We start from the raw sequence: 20,564 nt of genomic DNA, 5'->3' as shown, positions 1-20,564 counted from the left end.
TCAAATTGCCAACAAAAGATACCAATTCATAAATTTTCCAACAGAAGTTGAGTCTTGATAATTCAGCAAAGGTGATTATAAGTTTTCATGGATATTTGCATTTTGCTATTTCCTACAAACTTTAAAATTTCTTTGATAAAGCAAATATTTATATTTATCAACCATTGTTTAGATTTTACCAAATTCAAAGATTCCTAGGATGTATAGGAGCAATTGATGGAACACATATTCCTATAATAAATCCTGTTGGAGAAAACGCAGAAATATATCAAAACAGAAAGGGATTTTTTCTTTGAATTGCCAGGTCATTGCAGTTACTTCAAAAGAAATTTTATCTGCTTGTGTTCAATAGCCTGGAATTGTTCAGGATTCATGTGTTTTTGCTAACTCAGTTATTAAAGAAGTTTTAGAAGCTCGCCAACATATTCAAGTGATTCTAGCTATCATAAACACAATATTTAATAATACATTTTTCTAACCAAATAAGTGAAAGTGAAATCCGATACATTTACAGCTTGAGAAGTACACACATGTTGAATGTTGTTGTTTATTATTGTTTTGGTATATCAAAAAAACGATACCCTTGCCTTAAAATTCCCTTAAGAACAAAACTGCAAAATTCCATAGTTATATTAAAATATACTGTTTTGTGCTTCACAAGATTTCCCTTCAAGAAAATGATCATTGGGAAGGCAATGAAATACAAAATAGCAATGAAGAAGATGACACTGAAGCATTCACAAAAGATAATTTGGAGAAACAAAGAGAAATTAAGTTGTGGACTAATTTTTTAAAAAAATTATTGTGTTTCTGATTATGGATAAAATTCTAATAACAAAAACATTATTTCTAAATATTTATACTGCATATTATTTCAAAAGAATTACATTTGATATTTCAAGTTAGTATTATATATATAAAAAACAATTTCACTAAAAAATTAAATAATAATTGAAACATTCTAAAAAAAAACTAGATCTGATGTTGTTTGAAAATAATAATCCTCCAATAGAGTAATTCTGGTGTAAAAAATTTTTTTTGGGAAAATTTTAACTTTAATTTCATGTTCTTTTTGTTTGTATTGTTGCTTTTTCTGGAGAGAGTTTTTTTTTTATATAATCTATTTCTATTTGTTTTTGCATTAGTTTTTTATCAAGATCATGAATTTCATTATATTGCTTTTTTGTATTTTTTTTTTAAGAGATTTTTGTTTAACGTTAAACTTTGTTCTTTTTCATGTGTTAATGAGCAAGATGCTATCACTCGTTTCGTAAAAGTTTTCTTTTCTGTTTCTATAAGTGGCCCAATAGTTTCAGAAGACCTGTCCCCAATGTGATCTCCATTAACTCAATTGGAGGACCTACATATATAAATGGTATATATATATATATATATATATATATATATATATATATATATATATATATATATATATATATATATATATATATATATATATATATATATATATATATATATATATATATATATATATATATATATATATAGTATTAGCATTGAGAAAACCAATTTTGTTTATAATAGTTTTCTCAGTATTTGTAAAAAAAACCATTATTTTCATTAAAATATTAGAAAAAAGATAAATAAAATACATTGTAGTATAGTATCATCCCCAAAAGGTGTCAAAGTAGGATTCTGTATTTTCTTGAACATTTCCATGTATTTTAATTCAAATGGAATCTGTTAAAATGGAGAAATCAAGAGATAGTGTCTTGATCACTTAAGTGGTACATATGACCATCCGTTGGTTACCTACAACTTAGGAGTTGGAACTGAAAGTGCCAAGATGAATTTATTTTTATAATGAAAACTACATAGCAAGACTGTTTTTTTATGCTATATTATTGGCTTTTTATTTTACCTTGTTATTGGCTTTTTATTTAATCACATATTATACAAATATCATTATGTGAATTTGTTTTAGCAAAAGGTTTTTCCCGTTAAAAAAATCCATTGCTGCTGTTGGTTGCTAAGAGCATTTTCCGATAAACACCCTGAATTCAATGCCTTGATTATTTTTCAAGTTTGACTTTCTCAAGCACTATTTGAAATTTTTAGTCTTGTTTAAGCATTCGCTCAAGTCAATTTTTCAAGTCTGAGTTGACAAAGTCGAACTTGAAACTTCAAGTCAAACTTAGCTCAAGTTGGGTTTTTGCATTCCACCCTTAATTTTTTGATTTTTTTTGTTTTTTGTTTTTTTGTTTTTTTTTTTTTGTTTTTATGTTTTTTTTTCTTTTTTTGAATTGGAGAAGAAATAACTATTGATTAATATTAAGAGTTTTTTTTGTACAGGTTTTAATTTAGCTATTTAAAATAACTACTTTTAAGTAAAAATTAAAATCTGTATAGTATTTATTACAGCTTTTTTATTTTCTACTTCTAAAAAGAGAATTTATTTCATCATAATTTAATTGTTTTAGTGAAGAAGAATATGCTGATGAACATGTATTTGTAATAATTTTTTTTTTCTTTAACTAGTTCAACTTTTATTAAGAGTTATTAAAATTTTGCTTTATTTTTATTTTTATTTTTTGTTTGCCGAATATTATTTTTTAATAAATTTACTTATTGAAAATTTAGACATACAATTATGTTAATAAAAAGAAAATAGATTTTTTTTCAAAGATGAATCCATTTTCATGTATAGTTGTTTTTTTATTTCTAATTGTAACATTGTTACATTAAACTTAATAAAAACAACTTCATAGTAATATATTATGGTATATTAAATTATATTTTCATGTAATAAACAGCATGAAGATTTCCAATCCTACAACACAATTGGAGAATTTGATTCTTACCCGAGAAACGGTGTGTTTTTTTTTGTGTAAACCTAGAGCTCTTTGATTTTTTTAGTATATTTGTAACAATTAGCGCTGTTATCGACTTCAACTAAATCGACTAAAAGTCAACTAGTTGAAAGAAAATTACTCAACTTAATCAACTATGGTAATTCGAATAGTTGGTTTAATCAATTACGGGGTTCTCACTAATTGATTAAATGTCAATTTAGTCAGGTAATCATCCTGACATTGTTATTTCTATTTTTGTATTGATTAAATTTTATCAATCTTTAATATTGTTACAATGCTGAGCAATTAGTAAAGAGATATATTTATAAGAAGTTCATCTTGTAAAGATGATTTATTTATAAAAATTGAGCCATGCAAAAGAATATCATTTATAGCGTTTTTTTTTTAATTCAACCAAAATATATCTGAACAACTGAACCTAATCTGCTGTATCACATAAACTTACCTCTTAGCTTACTGTATGTACCACCACTTCATTAATGTTTCCTTTTTCTCATTATAGTAACTAGTTGATGGTTTCTAAAACAAAATAATGTGTTAAGGTACTCAGTCAAGGACTTAGTCAATTTTAAAAACGTCTTAGTCGATTTTGGTCCGCTTTAAAAAATAATTTAGTCGACAATCAAATAATTTCAAAGTCATAACAACACTAGTAACAATTAGCAATGTTTATATTCTATCTTATTTTTTTAATTATCTTAAAAAACTATGATTTTAGGTGTTCCTGCAAAACCTGGTGATAATTTCTTGGAAAATCTTAAAAATCCTGGTCGATTGATTAGCCTTCCACAGCCATACAAACCACCAATATTGCAGGAGAATACATTGTTCATTTTAACCCCAGAAAATGTGTAAGTTAATTTTAGTAAATAGCTACTTGGTCCCTTTTCAAAATTGAATTTAAATCCTAACTATCAAAATATTCTAATTTTCCTAAAATAATATTTAAATTAAATAATATTTTCTCTTTAAAAATTTAATTTACATATAAATACCAGTTTTCAAAACTGGTATTGAAAACCATGGAAACTCAACATAACTTGTATAACAACAAATAGTACTACAAAAGTATACAATGTTATTCATGTTACTATGAAAATTAGTACCATTACATAAGCTGACCTTGTATGTCTTCCACTTGTATGTTTAATCATTTGCATAAGTAACTCACCATAGCACAAAAGATTTAAACACTCAACTGCAAAATTAATGCACTACTTATAGATTTCGATTTATTTTAATTGTCATCAATATTATCATATATTTTGACAAACATATTAAGAATAGAAGACATGAACATAATTATTTTGATGATAATAATAAAATTGTTTTTTTTAGGATGGTGAAAAAAACTTAAACCAACAATACTGTTCGTTTAACAAAGTAAAATGATTATTATTGTTATGCACACTAATAGAGCTTAAATTGAAACTTTTTTTGACTTATCAATAACCACTGTTACCTTCTCTTGATGGTATTACAACCTGACAGCGCTGTAGCATACTTTCAATTAAAGATCTAATGGTTTCTTAAGGAATATCTTCCCACACATGGATAAGACTTAGTTGCAGCTTGTCTAGGCTGTTAGGGGGTGGATGTTGGTTTCTAACACAGCCTCCCATTATGTCCCAAAGATGCTCTATTGGGTTCTTATCTTGGCTGCAAGCTGGCCACTCCAAAACTTGAATATTAGCATTACTTAAGTATTCAGTACCAATATGTGGTCTGTAAAGCTGTTAGATAAAGAAGCACACTAGTCAAAAAAGGCTGAGAAAATACAACAAGCAACATTGAATATAAATTTCAACAGCAGAATTGAGAGTGAAACTGAAATTAGTAGTCATAGTTCCTATACTGATGATGGTAACTCAAATCTGCTCCAAGTCATCCAAAGTTTTGCAGGTCTATCAAAATTGTCAGTCCAGATTTAGCAGCTATAATAGATTGAATTAAAGTTATTGACAGGAATGTATAAATGCAGCAGCAGTAGAATCATTTGGCAGTACTTTATCTCTAGTACTTAACAAAAAGTGCTAGGAATGAAGCCAAACTGTCCATTTACAGTGCATTAGGATGGGAAAATATTGCTTGGTTTCATGCCAAAGATTTAGTTGATTGTCATTAATGCCAAATTACTTGATTGTCTTTCAGCTTTGGTGTCTGGAGATAGAAAAATGAAATTGTTTAGGGTGCTAAAAGTGCCAATTGGAGCTAGATAGGCAGAGGCAGCTGTACTGTATAATCTCCCTTCAGAAATAAAAATGTGCTGACTGCATTAAGTTCATATATTTTAACATAACACCCATCAGCATGTAGTCTCCTGCATGTTGGTGCTTGTGTTTTTTTGAAAGAAAAAGTGAGCAGGGATCTGTGCAGCTTAGCATATAAGCATTGAATAGAAACAGTTGTGGTAAATCTATTTAATACACTAATGGGACATGGACCAAACATGAAGTTGTTTCAAAAATTTTGTATAGATTCCTTTGCATCAGCTCTCGATCTAGTTCTGGATGACCTCATCCACTTCATTTAACAGCAACTACAGAATTTCAGCCATTAGAAAAATGTCATGAGCTTCCGCAGGCCAGGTTTACATATCAGCAAATAGATAATTGGATTTAAAACTTTGTCAGTGTTGACCCAACAGTAAAAATTACAATACATCTAAGTTTTATCAGTTTTTTCCATTTTATGTCACAAACACAATTGGGGATGGAGTGGGGTGTGGGAAAATGAAAATGAAAAATTTAATTTTGAGTGACACTAAAAAATTATCTCAAGTTTTATGTTTGATTATACTTATAGTTCAAACTAAAAAGATGTTTGTAAGAAAAGTAGCTAGCTGGTACTAGATTTCTTAAATTCCCAAATAAAATATAACTAGTTGAATGAAAAAATGCATAAACAAAAAATTACAACTTGAAGAAACCCGAAAAATGAATGATGCAACCTTACTTTACTAGTTGTTATACCAAAGTTAAAAAGAAATTTCACAAACCATCTGACGATTAGTTCATTGATTGATTGGAGACAAAATAACTCAAAATAAATCTTTTCTTTATGTACTCTAGTTTTTCATGTAAGTCATATGAAGTGACTTATATAGAAAACTTTTTTAACAATTTAGCTATTAAGGCTGTAACTATTTTCTTTGCTTCTTTCACTCAGTTTATATGAAACCCATTGTTCTTCCTTTTGTATCTTCCATCGAGTGTAAATGATTCAAAATAGCTGGTTGACTTACAGTTAGAGAAATAAGTATTTGAACAAAACATTTTATTATGGAAAATAAACTTTGTCAAGTTATTTCAGAAAAAACTAACTTTATAAAAATAAAAAAGATGATTATTCTGAAAGAAAGTTTTATTACGAATTCAGTATGCAAAAAAAAAGTATCAATAATAATATTTAATTGATAAAAAATTAAGATACATTTAAACTATGCAATTTTTTAGCATTAAATAAGTATTCAAACAAAATTTTAAAGATTAAGGCTTAAAGATTAACGCTTCTCCGAGTGATTATTATTATGACTTTTTAATATTGAGTTGGACCGCCTTTAGCTTTTATGATTTCTGCAAGAGGAAATAGCATCAATTCAACAAATTTCTTTGTCAGATATGAGTTGATATCAGCCCAAGCTTCTTGGAGCATGATCTTTAGCTCTTTTCTTTTTAGACATCGTGTGGCACATTTTCTTTCAACAATAGCCCAGAGATGTTCAATTGGATTGAGTTCTGGGCTTTGTGCTGGGCATTCAAGTAACTCAATTTGCTTTTGGATAAAAAACTCTTTTGGTTTCTTTGATGTATGTTTAGGGTCATTGTCTTGTTGGAAGATAAAATGTTTTCCTAATTGCAGTTTTTTAGTTGAAGCCAGAAGATTTTTATTGAAAATAAATCCCCATACCATAAAATTGCCTCCACTAAATTTTACAAATACAACAAAGTGTGAATGTTTCACCTTTTTTTTTTCTCCAAACTTTTTGAGCTCCATCAGACTTCACAAGATAAAATTTTGACTCGTCCATCCACAAAACTTTCCTCCAGAATGATACCGGCATATTTACATATTTTTTAGCAAATGCAAGTCTTCGTTTTTGATGGATTTTTGAAAGGATTGGTTTCTTGCGTGGAACTCTTGCTTTGAATCCACTTTCTTTCAATTGATTTCGAATAGTACATGAGCTCACTTTTAACCCAAAATCTTGACAATTTGTCAATCTATTCTTGATGTTATTTTATGCTTAGCTCCGAATCTTTGCTTATTTTGCACATATTTAAACATATACTTTTTAATCAGATTGCTGATGGTTCCTAATGCCATTCCAGTCACTTTATTTATCGACCTAAATGTTTTACCTTGCTTAAATGAGTCAATAAACAAATTGGGCTGAGCTTGGGAGCATTCCTTGATTTAACTCCCATACTTGATGATATCAATGGTAAATCAAATGAATTTGAAAAATTATCAGTCAATTATTAAAAATTACTTGTTGTAAAATAACAAGATTTCTAAAACTATTGATTTAAAAACTTTTTTTAATAATCAATTTCAAAACTTTGTTTGCAAAACAACATGTTCAGATAATTTTTTTCATTGCTGTTTTAACACTCCTTCGGGAATCATTGAACTTTAGCAAAGCAAGTTAATTACCATTGATTAATTTTATGCTGTATAAAATCGTGATTAAATTTGCTTTTAGAATAATTTTAAAAGTATTTATCAAAAACATAGGTTTTTCTGAAAAAAACCTGACAAAGTTTATTTTTCACAATAAAATGTTTTGTTCTGATACTTATTTCTCTGACTGTACATCTAATAAATATGACAGTTGTTGTTGAGTTTGTGCATTGTCATCATCAAATGGTGCTTTAATGCAAAATGAAGCAGTTCAACTTCAAATTTTGACGATTTTCCATGGACTTTGTCACTCAAATCAAAATCACCACTTTTTTCACCGCTTGTTAAAATTACCGTTCAGATAAAGCATATTCATCATGAGCTTTTGAAGATCTGTAGCAAGAGTTTTCTTCAAATTAAAACAAACTTCCTCGCTAATCAAAATTTTTTGTATAAAACATGTGATTTGCTAGGGAGTTTGTTATTATCAACAAGTAAAAAAAATATGTTGTTTACATTTGTAGCTCATAGTACAAATTTGGTAATAAAGATTTGTTATCATACTTTCACATAAAATATTTCTCAGATGATACCACCACCATTATTTGCATTTAAGGTGAGCAATCATTTTTTACTTATATGCCTATTTAAAAACTTTTCATGAATTTAAAGCACTATTCATTTTTTATAACTTAAGAATGTTACTATTTTACACCTTACTTAGAGTAAGATACAAATGTAAAAGAATACAGAGTTGCTGATAACAAACCATTACTAAGATTTATAAAATTTATTTAATTATGAGTTTATTGATCATTTAAAAAAAAAATTTATTCCTAGGATAAGAAAAGCAATTCATGAAATAATATCATCTCCATACTTTGACAACATCATCCTTGCTTTGATCTTGATAAGCAGTGCTTTGTTAGCATTTGAAGATGTCACAGATCCAGATGCACCTATAAATATTGTAAGATACCAATATATCATTTACATTACTTTTGTTACTGACATCATTTACATTATTACTTTATTGGTTTTTATTTAAGATCATTGCATATGTTGACTATGGTTTTACAGCAATATTTACATTAGAAGCACTTTTAAAGGTATTTTAACAATCGATTAAAAACTCCAATACTTATTTAATTTATCAATTAATTTAATGCAACTGTTTCCATTTGCTTACATTATTAGAAATGGAATTTTTTTCTTCTTTTTTTCTTTTTTTTTTTTTAACTTTATTTATAATAAAGTGATAATTTTAGAAAAATTTAACTCATTGAACAAGATAAACTTTTTTTTTTTTTTACTTCCAATAAAAAGTTTGAAGTATTTTTGGTGGATAAAAAAAATGTTTTTAGAAGAAATTATATTTTAAGGAAATCGTCCTTAAAATTTCAAGTCTTTCGTAATTTTTTTGGTTTATTTCTTGCTTTTTATTATAAGATAATTAATTATGGTGCTGTTTTGCATACTGGTTCATACTTTCGTAACAGTTGGAATTGCGTTGACATGTTTGTGGTGATGTGTTCTATCACATCAATTACTTTAAGGTGAGGTTAAAAGAAAAAAAAAATTGATGTGTTTTTTAAAAAAAAAAAGTTGTAACTTATTTTTGAACCTAGAGTCTTGTTTTGCATGTGTGACTTTTTTCCTCATAATATGAAAAGATTTAACTAAATTTTTAAAAAATCAACTCTTATCAAAAATATTATGACTAGGATATCACTGTAGAGTTGAATTATTAAAAATTGCCTAATTTAGAAATAAAAAGTTTCTTTTTTGTTATTTCAATACATCTTGATTAATAAATGAAGAAAAGATTACTTAAAATTATTGACGTAATTTGATTGCAGTGTTAAACTTTATGCTTCTGTATAAAGCAAAAATAATTTTTATTTCAAGTTGTTACAAGCTCATAGTAGAAATTTATACTAAAAAAATTTCAGCTTAACAATATTTTCATTTTTCCATGCAGTTTTTACTATTCATTTATTATTAATAATTTATCTTTTGAATTAATTTTTTATAATTTTTTTTTTTTAGCATGAAAAAAAAGAATGCATCAAAAGCAGTTAAGCAAATCATTAAAGTTCTTCGCATTTTACGTGTTTTAAGGCCCTTGAAATTAATCAATAAAGTTCCAAAACTTAAGATAATTTTTATTTTCTTTGTGTTTATTTTTGTAAATTTCCCATATTTATTTTATATTTGTGTTGAACTATTTTTATCTTTTTATATTATTTTAGGCTGTATTTATTTGCATGATCTTTTCATTGAAGAATGTTGTCATGGTACTTATAGTAACCTTCCAACTACTACTAATATTTTCCATAATGGGTGTACAACTATTCTCAGTAAATTTAAAGTTTTTTAAACAGTTTTTGTTATTTTAGGTTTATGTATTTTATTTTACTTGTATTCTATTGCTTTTTTTAGGACTTTTACCATTCATTTATTATATGCTTTTTTTTTTTTTTTTTTGTAATGTCTTAAGTTAATGAAATTGAAGTTTAATTTTCAAAATTTTTTATTTAAAAATATTTTTTTAAATTTTTGTTACATCATCCGAAATTTTATTATATTATTTAGGGACTATTTTGGTACTGCACTGATGAATCTATTGATTATGAAGAAGACTGTGTGTAAGCATTTATAGCATGTATTCGAAAAATTATTTCTAAACATAAAACATCTAGGTTTTTATATTTTTAATTATAACATTGTAATTATAATTTTTCTGATTATTGGTTATGATTTAATAAAGAATGTTTTTCTATCTAGGGGAAATTATATTACATTTGACGGAGGTAATTACAATACACCAATTGTAAGTTTATTTTCATTGCTTTTTTTTTAATATTAGATATCTTTTAATTAGATACTCAAATTAGAGTTAACCTTTCTTACAAATAATTTTGATTTTTACAACATTTTATGTTTTCCGAGGCTATTTTAATAAAAGTAAAAATATTTTTAAAAACTTTTTTAGGAAAATCAGCGTCTATGGGAGCTATATAGCTTTAATTTTGAGGACACATTACAAGCTTTGATTACATTGTTTGCTTCTTCAACAGGTGAAGGTTGGTATATGTAAGTGAACTTTATGACTTTTAGTAAATATTTAGTGCAACGTTTTGCTTTGTTTTAATAAATATAATATAGTTCATATATTAAATATAAATAGTTCAATTCTCTTAATATTTTTCCCAAAAATTTTTTGATGATTTATACTGACAGTTTAATATTTTTTTAAATTCAGACCCTTTAGTTATGATAGTAAGCAAAGGATAAAAGTTCATAGCAATAATACCAATTGGTTTATTATTCTTACTATTTGTTTTTTTTTTTAAATAATTATTCTTTTAGTGAATATGAAAAATAATTACTTTTAAGATCATTTGGTAAATGCTTTTTAAATTTCCAGAAGTTAGAAAATTTTTTTTTTGAGCTTCCAAGAGCATATTTAAATTTGTGTTTTCTATTTTTACAGAAATATGCAGCGTGGAATAGACAGCACAGTAGAAGGTCGTGGTCCAGTGAAAAATAATAAAATATGGGCTTCTATTTACTTTTTATTTTTTGTTGTTATCTTCTCATTCTTCTTCATCAATGTATTTGTTGGTATGATCATCCTCACATTTCAAGAACAAGCTGCTGCTGAAAGCGGTCTTGAGCTCGATAGAAATACTGTAAGTATATAAACCAGATCAAAACAGTTTCTCAAGATTTTTCAGGTACTATAGGGAAAATGAAAAACTTTTCAACTTAGGGAAGCAAATTTGCTTAATTTGAGTTTTTCCTTATCAGCTTGGTGTGAAAATGTTGTTTACAAAAGAATTGTGAAAGTACATTTTGATATTTTTAAAAATAAATCTGCTGTCATCAAGTAGTAATAATGTTCAAATTATCTTGAATGACGTCTCCATGATCAAATTATGTTTTTCAACATTTTAAAACTAATTATAAAAATAAGTGTAAATTATCTTTACAGCAATCTTTACAATAAATGTCATGTGATGTTTTCAATAAATGTCATGTGATGTTTTCAATAAATGTCATGTGATGTTTTCAATAAATGTCATGTGATGTTTTCAATAAATGTCATGTGATGTTTTCAATAAATGTCATGTGATGTTTTCAATAAATGTCATGTGATGTTTTCAATAAATGTCATGTGATGTTTTCAATAAATGTCATGTGATGTTTTCAATAAATGTCATGTGATGTTTTCAATAAATGTCATGTGATGTTTTCAATAAATGTCATGTGATGTTTTCAATGAATGTTATGTATTTAGAAAAATAGCTTTATTTTTGCAATGTCATCAAAGCCATTGGAGCGGTTTATGCCTGAAGATGTCAAGAGTTGGCAGTATACTGCTTGGGCTTTAATTGAATCCTATCCATGGGAGGTGTTTATAACTTCACTAATCATGTTAAATACACTGGCTATGTTGATAGAGGTATAAACAAAAATAGATCAAACTTTAAAATGTTAGGGTGGTTACATGATTAATGAGAAGATTGTTTGTTTCTCTATAAGCAACCATATCTAAAATTTGTATGCTAGGGGGGTTCCATGCATAATAATAGTTTTTATTGTTTCCTTTTCTCTAGAAACTGTTTTTTTTTTTGTTGTTGTTTTTCACCCTTGATGAATAAGAGATTAAGAGAGAGGCCATTTGAATTTTTTTGTTATCACTATGTTTAAATATGCTGGGACATGTTATTTAATATGTTATGTCAAAATTTTATAGGTTTGTTTACTATTTCAAAGAGTTCTAGCCTTAAGTTAGTTATTACTTCCTATAATCAATCAATATATTGCATTAAAATGTGGCTCTTCTGCCGCCAAAATGATCAAAAAAGTTTTTTTATAAGCTACTTCAATATATGCTAACAGAATTATTTCCTGATGAAATTTGAATTTGAAAGAAGTGTCATGTTTTGTGACTGAAATGTATATATGAACGATATTGGTCCAATACCTGTCACCTGTTGTAGTTCCAAGAATTTAGCCGGACATAATTGTTCTGATGGAATAATTTAATTTGTTATCAGAAAGGGCAAGTTGTACATCCATTTACACTCACCTTTAGTTATCATTTATGTTACCCATAACAGGTGTATCCAAAAAAAGACATGATGGTTATATCATTGAATGAGAAATCAAAAAGAACCTCTGAAACAAGTATTAGTATTCAGGAAGTCTACATTAATGGTTTTCATTCAGTATTTTTGGACTTTTTGAAGATTTTTTAGTATAACCTGGATTATTAATAATAGTTTATTGTCTGGTCTTTAAATGTGTCAACAATCTTTATTAAATGAGGGGTTGTATTGATTAAAAATTCAAGTTGTATTTATTATTTTTGCAATTAGTAGTTTTTATTTTGTTTTTGCAATAAGTAAATTTTCTTTCCTACCCCAGAAATCAACTTCTACTATTGAAGACCTATATTTAAAATTAACTTCTACCATCGAAGACTTATATTTAAAATTAATTTCTACCATTTAAGACCTATATTTCAAATTAACTTCTACCATTGAAGACCTATATTTAAATTAACATCTACCATTGAAGGCTTACATTTAAAATTAACTTCTACCATGGAAGACTAAAATCAACGTTCTTTTTCTAGTAAATACCATCTTTTTTTTAAGACTTTAGTTATAATACAAGAGAAAATTTAGTTCTAAAATTTATGCTGTTTTTTCCTTTTTCAGTACCATGATGAACCAAATGCTTTTAACAACCTTATGAATAGTGTCAATACAGTGTTTTCTTTTGTGTTTGTCTTTGAATTTGTTATCAAGTTTTTTGCACTGGGTTGTGTAAGTTCCATTAAACTTCTTGGTGTTTCTAATAGTTTTCTTCTATGTGATTTATTTACAGATAATGTGATTTATAACACAGATTTTATCTTCTGTTTTGAGTTTATATAGTTTTTTCCTTTTTAGAATTACTTCAAAGATTTTTGGAATGTGTTTGACTTGCTAATTGTACTTGGTGGACTTCTAGATTTTTGTATTAAAACATTCTTAGTAAGCTTTTTTTTCTTTGATGTTTTTTAACAAACGCAACATTTGTATTTAACATAAATCAGTTAAATAAAAACCTTAAAAATTACATTTATTTTCTGCATTTTATCAAACCAACCTTTGAAGAATATCAAATAACTCTAAATGTTTAAGAATAAGGTCAACAAAAGTCTGCAGTTTTTTTTTAATCAGAATATTTTTAATGTTGTAATTATTTAATTTTATATGGATGTTGTTTCAAACTAAGTTGTATAAGTATTGTATTTTTATTAAAATGTTCCTATTAGCCTCAAGTAAAGTTTGACACCAGCATATTTCGCTTGTTCCGCGCTTTGAGGTTGATAAAATTACTAAGAAGAAGTCGTTCATTACGCATCTTACTCTGGACATTCTTAAAGTCATTTCAAGTAACTCTATTTTTTCATTTTTATGTAGTATTAGTTTACTTTTAAATTGTTTTTTGCAAAGGTTTGGTATTTTGTGTTTTTGATATTCTTAAATTAGTATATATAAATCTAACAAAAGATTACAACACACAAAATTATTTTAATGTTAAAGGAATGTTTTCCTTTAGGCATTACCTTATGTTGGGATGCTGATTTTTCTGTTGTTTTTTGTGTATGCAATTATTGGAATGCAGGTAAGTTTCTTGCTATATAAATTATGTTAATCAAAATTTGAACTTTATGTGAATAACTTGAATATTTTTTAGATCTTTTCTCAAATTGCAATTGATTCACCAGATGAACCATGGAATCTAATTAATGAAGATAATCATTTCAGATCCTATTTTAGCTCAACTCAAGTTTTGTTTCGGTGAGTTGTGAGCCTTTTTGTTTCTTTTGCATTAAAAAATAATTCTGAATATTCAAATAATCTTACTCTACATTATCATCATTAGAATAATAAAAGCTGCATTTTTTGTATTAAGATATGTATTTTAATAATTCACAAAAGCTTTAGAGATAATATTGTCTATATTTATATTGTTAATTTAATCTGCAAATGTTGAATTCTTAGAATTACTACAGGAGAAAATTGGCCAACAATAATGCTTGCTTGCGGAAGTAAAGCTCTTTGTGATCGAAACATGAAATCTGTTGATCCTTCTGACACTTCTTGTGGAACATTTCTAAATTATGTTTACTTCATTTCCTTTATATTCTTCTGTTCTTTCTTAGTAAGCTTACTTCCTTAACCTACGTTTTATTTGTAAATAAGCATCGGCAATTGGTTTTTTTGGTTTTTAATGAATAAGAAATAAAAATTTCTGTATAGGTTATTTATAACAAATCTAATTGAAAATAATCTGTATATTTAGACAGTTACAGGATTTCAGAAAAAAGTTGAAATACCTCACAAACCTTATGTTATTTTGTTTCAACCCTTCAAGAATTGTGCAGAGTATTCAATTAAAACAAATTTTAACAAACAATTTTATGTATGAACATTGGCATGTCATATCAACCAAACTTGCTGTTTTAAATGCTTTAATAGATCTATTTTAATAAATTTCAGAAAATTCGATTTAAAAGATTAATGGTTATTTGTAAAACCTATCTTTATTTTGTTTTTTTCTTGTTTGTGTTTTAAAATTCTGTTTTTTATATAACTTTATTGGCAAGCTTTTAATTGAAAAAACTCTTTTACGCAAGTTCATTCAAAAGCTTCTAAGTGTAACAACTTGTCTTAGACTTATTTAAATAGTTAACTGAGTCACAGAAAACCATTTTTCAATTTTCAAAATAAGTCATATCTCTAATAATCTGATCATGCTAATAATAAAACACAGTTTAATCATAGCATTTTAAGCCAAAAGACTGATTAAACTATGTTTTATTATTAGTATGATTGGGTATAAATCTTCAAGTAACAACCTGTGTGTACTTCCAATGTCTTTTTTTAGATGTTAAATTTGTTTATTGCTGTTATTATGGACAATTTTGCATTCCTAACAGAAGATTCAAGTATCCTCGGACCTCATCATTTGGATGAAGTAGTTGCTGTATGGTCAGATTTTGACCCTCGAGCAAGGTAGTACTTTTTTCAAGATGTGAATTTTAAAATTAAAGTTTTTTTACAAAAATTTTGGAATTAACTCTTTTACAACAAAGATAAAATTTTAAAAATTTTCGATAAATTAAAATGTACAGTGTTCTTCAGAAGTTTTGCCTCCCCTTAGGTTAAGTGTAAAAAAACTTAAAGTTACTGATTCTTATTGCAGCTCTTCTTTGTTTACTATTTATAAGCTGTGAGTGAAACTTAGTTTTTAAGGTATTTCAGCAGTTTGTCAAAAAATTGAGTAGCTTTTTTGGGCTTGCAAATACAGAAAAGATCATTTTATCAAAGAGAAGTATGTAACATTTTTGTTATTTTTTCAAATATTAATAATAATGCAGTGTTTTCTAAGTGTTAGTTTAAATGAAAGTAATTTATATTGTCTATATCAGTTTTAGTTTGCATGATTTTGACATTTACCAAAATTTAACTATATGATTTGAAATGTCCATTACTATATGATTTATATGATTTGAAGTTCTTTAACTATAAGTCAAAAGTTTTCTTTCCCTTGTCATTACAATGTTAATTTAAATAAATCATAATTTTATCACAATTAAAATTCCTCTTGTTATTTTTTAGATTGAAAAAGTTGGAATAGTAGTTTGGCAACAAAACTGATTAAGCACACGGCTCAATTACATTCTTTTGACATGACAAATTTGAAGTTGGCAAAAGTGCTGGGATATCACTTACAGGCATTTCAGCAGTTCTGAAACAAGGCATTTTAAGGAGAAGCCCAGAAATGGATAACCAAGGGTGTTGTCTCCAAACTCAAAAAGATTTATCACTTCAAATTTAAAGGGTAAAGGGGGCCATCACCACCATCATGTGCCTGAAGACTGAATTTATCGGAACCTTGTCAATAATGTGGAAAACAATATCTCATCAACTGTTCAGAGATACTTATGACTACCTACAAAGTTGGACAGCATCCATTTCAAAATGTGTGGCTGATGTTCACGCTGTCAGTAGTGGTCACATCTTTACGATTGAACTTCAGCCACATTTTTATTGAATGTTATGACAAAAAATATATATATTTAAAGTCACAGAATGGCTGTTTTATGACTTTTTGCTACTTAAGTACTTTTAGCAAAAGGGCCTTCAATTATTTGTTTAATCAAGTCCCATTAATTTAAAAATTTGTCATTTTTAAATTACAAAGTAATAAATTTTGTTTTGTTGATTGCATTAAGTTTTAGGATATTGATTCGTTAAAAAAAATAACTTCTAATGTTAACGGTTGATCAGGATTATCGATTTCTATTAAAAAGTAAAAAAAAATAAAAGTTTAAAATCTGTTTAGTAGCTTTATGCAGAGACTTTTTATAACTTAAGTGGAACTTTATCTCTTAGTGGTCGTATCAAACACACTGAAGTCTGTGAGTTGCTACGACAAATGTTACCACCAATAGGTCTGGGTAGGAAATGTTCGAAGGTTCTGGCCTATAAGGTATCTTTTTTAAACCAATTTACACCATGTTACATCGAGCAGTAAACAAAATTTGTAATGAAATTTTTGTCCTATTTCTCTACATGATTTTTTAAACAAAAACTAACAGACTTAAACACTTTCAAAGCGAATTATGCTTCAGACTTCAATTCTCAAAGGTTGAGAAATTAATATTACTATGAAGAATAAACTAAATAAAGGGCGTCCTTTTTTTGAGAATTCAAGCGACAATTTGTTGATAATTTTTCTTAGCAAAGGCTTAATTTTAAAGTTATTTCTTTAGTTGTAATTCTTTAATTTTTTTTTACAAACAAATCGTGAAAAAAATACATAAGTTTAACTGCTGATAAACTCTAAATTATCAATCTGATTTTTTCTTTAAATTTAGGTTAATTTTTTTCATATTGTTTCCTTTTTTTGTTTTATTCTCTTTAAATGAAGTTTTTTTAATTGCTGTTGTTGTGAGTAAACCAACGTGTCTTTTAATGTTTGTTTTCGATATCAAACCAAGAAAAAAAGGCTTGTAAAAACTATTAAGATAAGAAAATATTCTGGTTCAATCTTTGTTTTACTTTTCCTTGTAACAAATAACGGGTGGTTACTAAAAATCCGGACAAACTTTCATGGGCAATTACTCTTAAAGTTTTTATGGTAGAGATTAAATAAAACTATCATTAAAAAGAGTTTTTAGTTATTTATTTTAATTAAGTTTGTCTTCAACCAGTCTGTTTCTTCGGATTCGGCCGACTCTAACACGAGTTGACCCAAAAAGTGAAAATACGAGGTTAAGGTCAATTTTTTTCAGGCAAAGCTTTATTCTGGTTTGTTGTTGCTTCACCGTCTTTTGCTTGCCAGTTATTCTCATAGATTTTTCCTTTCAAAAGCCCAAAAGTCTTCTATTGGACGACACTCCGGTACGGCTGGCGGGTTGTCAACTTTTTTGATAAAATTGATGGTATGAGTCTCATAGCAGTTGGTCACGGTTTTGGCATAATGCGATGACGCCAGGTCCGGCCAAAATATATAATTACAATCGGCATAATGAGCGTTGATGAACGGCACTAATCTTCTCTTTATACAATTAATTTCATAGATGGCTTTATTGACTGCAAGGCCGCTGGGGACAAAAAATGGCTTTGAAATACCTTTGTCAGAAGCGGCCAGCCAGACAAGCATCTTGGGCTTGAACTTGCGCTTTTTGCGGTGTTTAACACTTGGTGGAGTCTTGTCTCTGTTGCTAAAGTAGTAGGTGTTGTTTCTATTAATTGTCGAGGTGACAGCGTAAAGTAAGACTCGTCTTCAAGAATGACCGATTTTCCTTTAAAATCACGATAACGACGATCAATCCCGGTTTTGATTCGCTCATTCTGGTTCTCTTGTCGATGAGGTATACCCTGTTTTTTATAACTTTTGATGTCAGTGTACTTGGCAAGAGTTTTAATTATATGTGAATGACTGCATCCATATTTTCGACCAGCTTGCCTCATCGAAACTCGGTCATTGCGATCAAATATGGTTTTCAGGCGCTTGATACCCTTTGGGGTCAAGATTTTGGCCACACGACCATTTCCTTGCACTCTTTTGTACCCAGAATCATTCTCAACACGTTTGATTATATCATAGTGCTTCTTGGAATTTTTTCAGCATTGCAGTGAGCTACTGTGAACTTTTTACCTTGCAATTTATTATTCAAATAGAACTCGTAAATCCGTTTTCTTACCTCTTCTTGCTTGGCCATCATTATTTTCTTAATTATTATTATTTAAAAACAAGTAAATTAACTTATAGAGAATTAAATAACCTTTAAAATGGATATAAGCATGAAAAAAAAAGATTTAGCTTGTGGCATTTAAAATTCAGTTAAAGTTCGTCCGGATTTTTAGTAACCACCCGTTAGTAATTGTTTTTTACTGCAAAGTATTTAGCTGCGTAAATCCAAACGATCTGTAACTGTTGTCAGTTTAAGTTTTTGTTATTATTCGATTTTTGCTTCACATAAATATATAGTGATGTTTTATTAAATGGAGTTTTAACATTTTATACATGATTTTAATACCTTACATATGATTGTAATAGTTTATATATGATCTTCTTGTTGCAGCGTTTAGTTAAAATGAATATGACTTTGTATAAAGATGGCACCGTCGACTATACTGGGACATTTTTTGCGCTTGTACGTACGGGGCTGCAAGTCTATACTGAAAATGGTGAGGAACTCCTGATAAATGTCGTAAGATAAAATTTGCAATAATTTGTCTTTATCATTTTTTTTTTTTTACCCTTTTACTTATTCTTTTACCTTTTCTGTAGCAAACTTAAAGAGTAACGAACAAGCGTTTCGCAAAATGCTAAAGCAGGAATTTCCAAATATTTCTAAACGTACTCTGGACCTTATAATACCTAGGGCTCCGAGAGGTAAGTTTTACAAAAGAGGTTTCAACTAAACAGAATTTTTTACTATAAGCAAAACTGTTTTCAGAAAGATATTGAATGTTGAGAACGACTTAGGAAGTTTATTATCACTTTATTGATAGACTTCAAGCACATGACAATAGGAAAAATTTATTCTGCAAAACTTATATGGGAGAACTTCAAAAGTATGCGGAAAAATGCTCAACATAGAAAATCAGCGTACTTCGTATGTTTTAAACAACTTTTGTATTCTTTTACGTTTGAAATTTTTTTTTGGACTTCCATATTCTCCTGTTCTGAAAATATTTCTCATTTACAGCATTTTAAAGGTTGCACTTTAGAAATCATTTCGTCCTTTTTATTTGCAAAGTTTTCTTATACATATAATTATGATAATAGATTGATCCTCTGCCGTTCATGAGCGAAGCCTAATTATTAAAAAATAGTTTTGATTGAGGATTGATTTTAGGCTCTAAATAAAAAGGTGTAAAATTACACTGTTAATTTACAGCAAAACGGTGCAATTCAACACCTTTTAACTAAGAGTGTGCGAAAGTGTTTTCTAAAAAGTGAATTGCTTTAATTGGTTCAATTCTTTAAGATATAACCGTCTTAATTATATTTTTGTACATTTAAAATTATCTAAACTGTACTATGTATTAAAAAAAACTTTTTTCCACTTAAATTTTTGTAATTTAAATCAAATTGCAATTTCTTATTATAGCTTGAGATAACATGAAAAGCAAAAGATGTGGATGTTACATTGGAAAATAAAGAAGTGGATATAACATTATAACAGTATTTGTGTAAATAAATTCGAAATAAATTCGTAAAATTTCATTGTTTTTTCAAATGATTTTTTTTTTTTTTTTTTTTTTCTTTTCTTGTTTGAAAAATTTAGAAAGACTTTTGATAAACTTAGGCATTCAATTTTGAAAGAAACATTTTTTTACAAACGTTTTTGCACAAAAACAGAAGACAACTTCGTTGTTTTCTGTTTTTATGCAAAACAAGTTTCTTAGCAAAACAGAATTTTTACAAAAGATAGAGTCAAAAATTTCGATAGTGTTTGCTATAGGTAAAAATTTGGCGACAAAACCGTAGCGCGCATGGTTACCTTTTTGACATTATTTT

General features: G+C 27.6%; 1 protein-coding gene across 32 annotated transcripts in view; it reads left to right on the top strand.

Annotated features, from left to right (window-relative positions):
• Window positions 1–20,283, top strand: part of LOC149893525 (voltage-dependent calcium channel type A subunit alpha-1-like) — a 54,669-nt gene extending 34,386 nt beyond the window's left edge. For 13 of the 32 annotated variants that reach the window (XM_090086997.1, XM_090086965.1, XM_090087137.1 and 10 more), the window contains 25 exons: window positions 2,442–2,472; window positions 2,775–2,832; window positions 3,553–3,685; window positions 8,298–8,427; window positions 8,507–8,566; window positions 8,907–9,013; window positions 9,507–9,615; window positions 9,710–9,817; window positions 10,053–10,105; window positions 10,245–10,290; window positions 10,453–10,553; window positions 10,954–11,152; window positions 11,761–11,925; window positions 13,190–13,297; window positions 13,424–13,507; window positions 13,792–13,911; window positions 14,079–14,144; window positions 14,217–14,320; window positions 14,525–14,684; window positions 15,411–15,538; window positions 16,922–17,018; window positions 19,120–19,225; window positions 19,329–19,433; window positions 19,553–19,656; window positions 20,155–20,283. In XM_090086997.1, coding sequence (XP_089943123.1) covers window positions 2,442–2,472; window positions 2,775–2,832; window positions 3,553–3,685; window positions 8,298–8,427; window positions 8,507–8,566; window positions 8,907–9,013; window positions 9,507–9,615; window positions 9,710–9,817; window positions 10,053–10,105; window positions 10,245–10,290; window positions 10,453–10,553; window positions 10,954–11,152; window positions 11,761–11,925; window positions 13,190–13,297; window positions 13,424–13,507; window positions 13,792–13,911; window positions 14,079–14,144; window positions 14,217–14,320; window positions 14,525–14,684; window positions 15,411–15,538; window positions 16,922–17,018; window positions 19,120–19,225; window positions 19,329–19,433; window positions 19,553–19,656; window positions 20,155–20,169 — 2,497 coding nt within the window. In that variant the 3' untranslated portion in view covers window positions 20,170–20,283. Of the gene's footprint in view, window positions 1–2,441; window positions 2,473–2,774; window positions 2,833–3,552; window positions 3,686–8,297; window positions 8,428–8,506; window positions 8,567–8,906; window positions 9,014–9,506; window positions 9,616–9,709; window positions 9,818–10,052; window positions 10,106–10,244; window positions 10,291–10,452; window positions 10,554–10,953; window positions 11,153–11,760; window positions 11,926–13,189; window positions 13,298–13,423; window positions 13,508–13,791; window positions 13,912–14,078; window positions 14,145–14,216; window positions 14,321–14,524; window positions 14,685–15,410; window positions 15,539–16,921; window positions 17,019–19,119; window positions 19,249–19,328; window positions 19,434–19,552; window positions 19,657–20,154 lie in introns of those variants that run through there. The other 19 variants (XM_090086967.1, XM_090087152.1, XM_090087120.1 and 16 more) reach the window with 17 other exon arrangements.
• The last annotated feature ends 281 nt before the right edge of the window (window positions 20,284–20,564 follow it).

The sequence above is a fragment of the Hydra viridissima genome, unplaced genomic scaffold (genome assembly GCF_058129835.1).
Source record: "Hydra viridissima isolate aposymbiotic clone 2 unplaced genomic scaffold, HvirCarnegie_v1 scaffold_1, whole genome shotgun sequence".
Lineage (NCBI taxonomy): Eukaryota > Metazoa > Cnidaria > Hydrozoa > Anthoathecata > Hydridae > Hydra > Hydra viridissima.
Note: the sequence above shows the minus strand (reverse complement) of the source record. Positions and strands in the feature narration are given on the sequence as shown.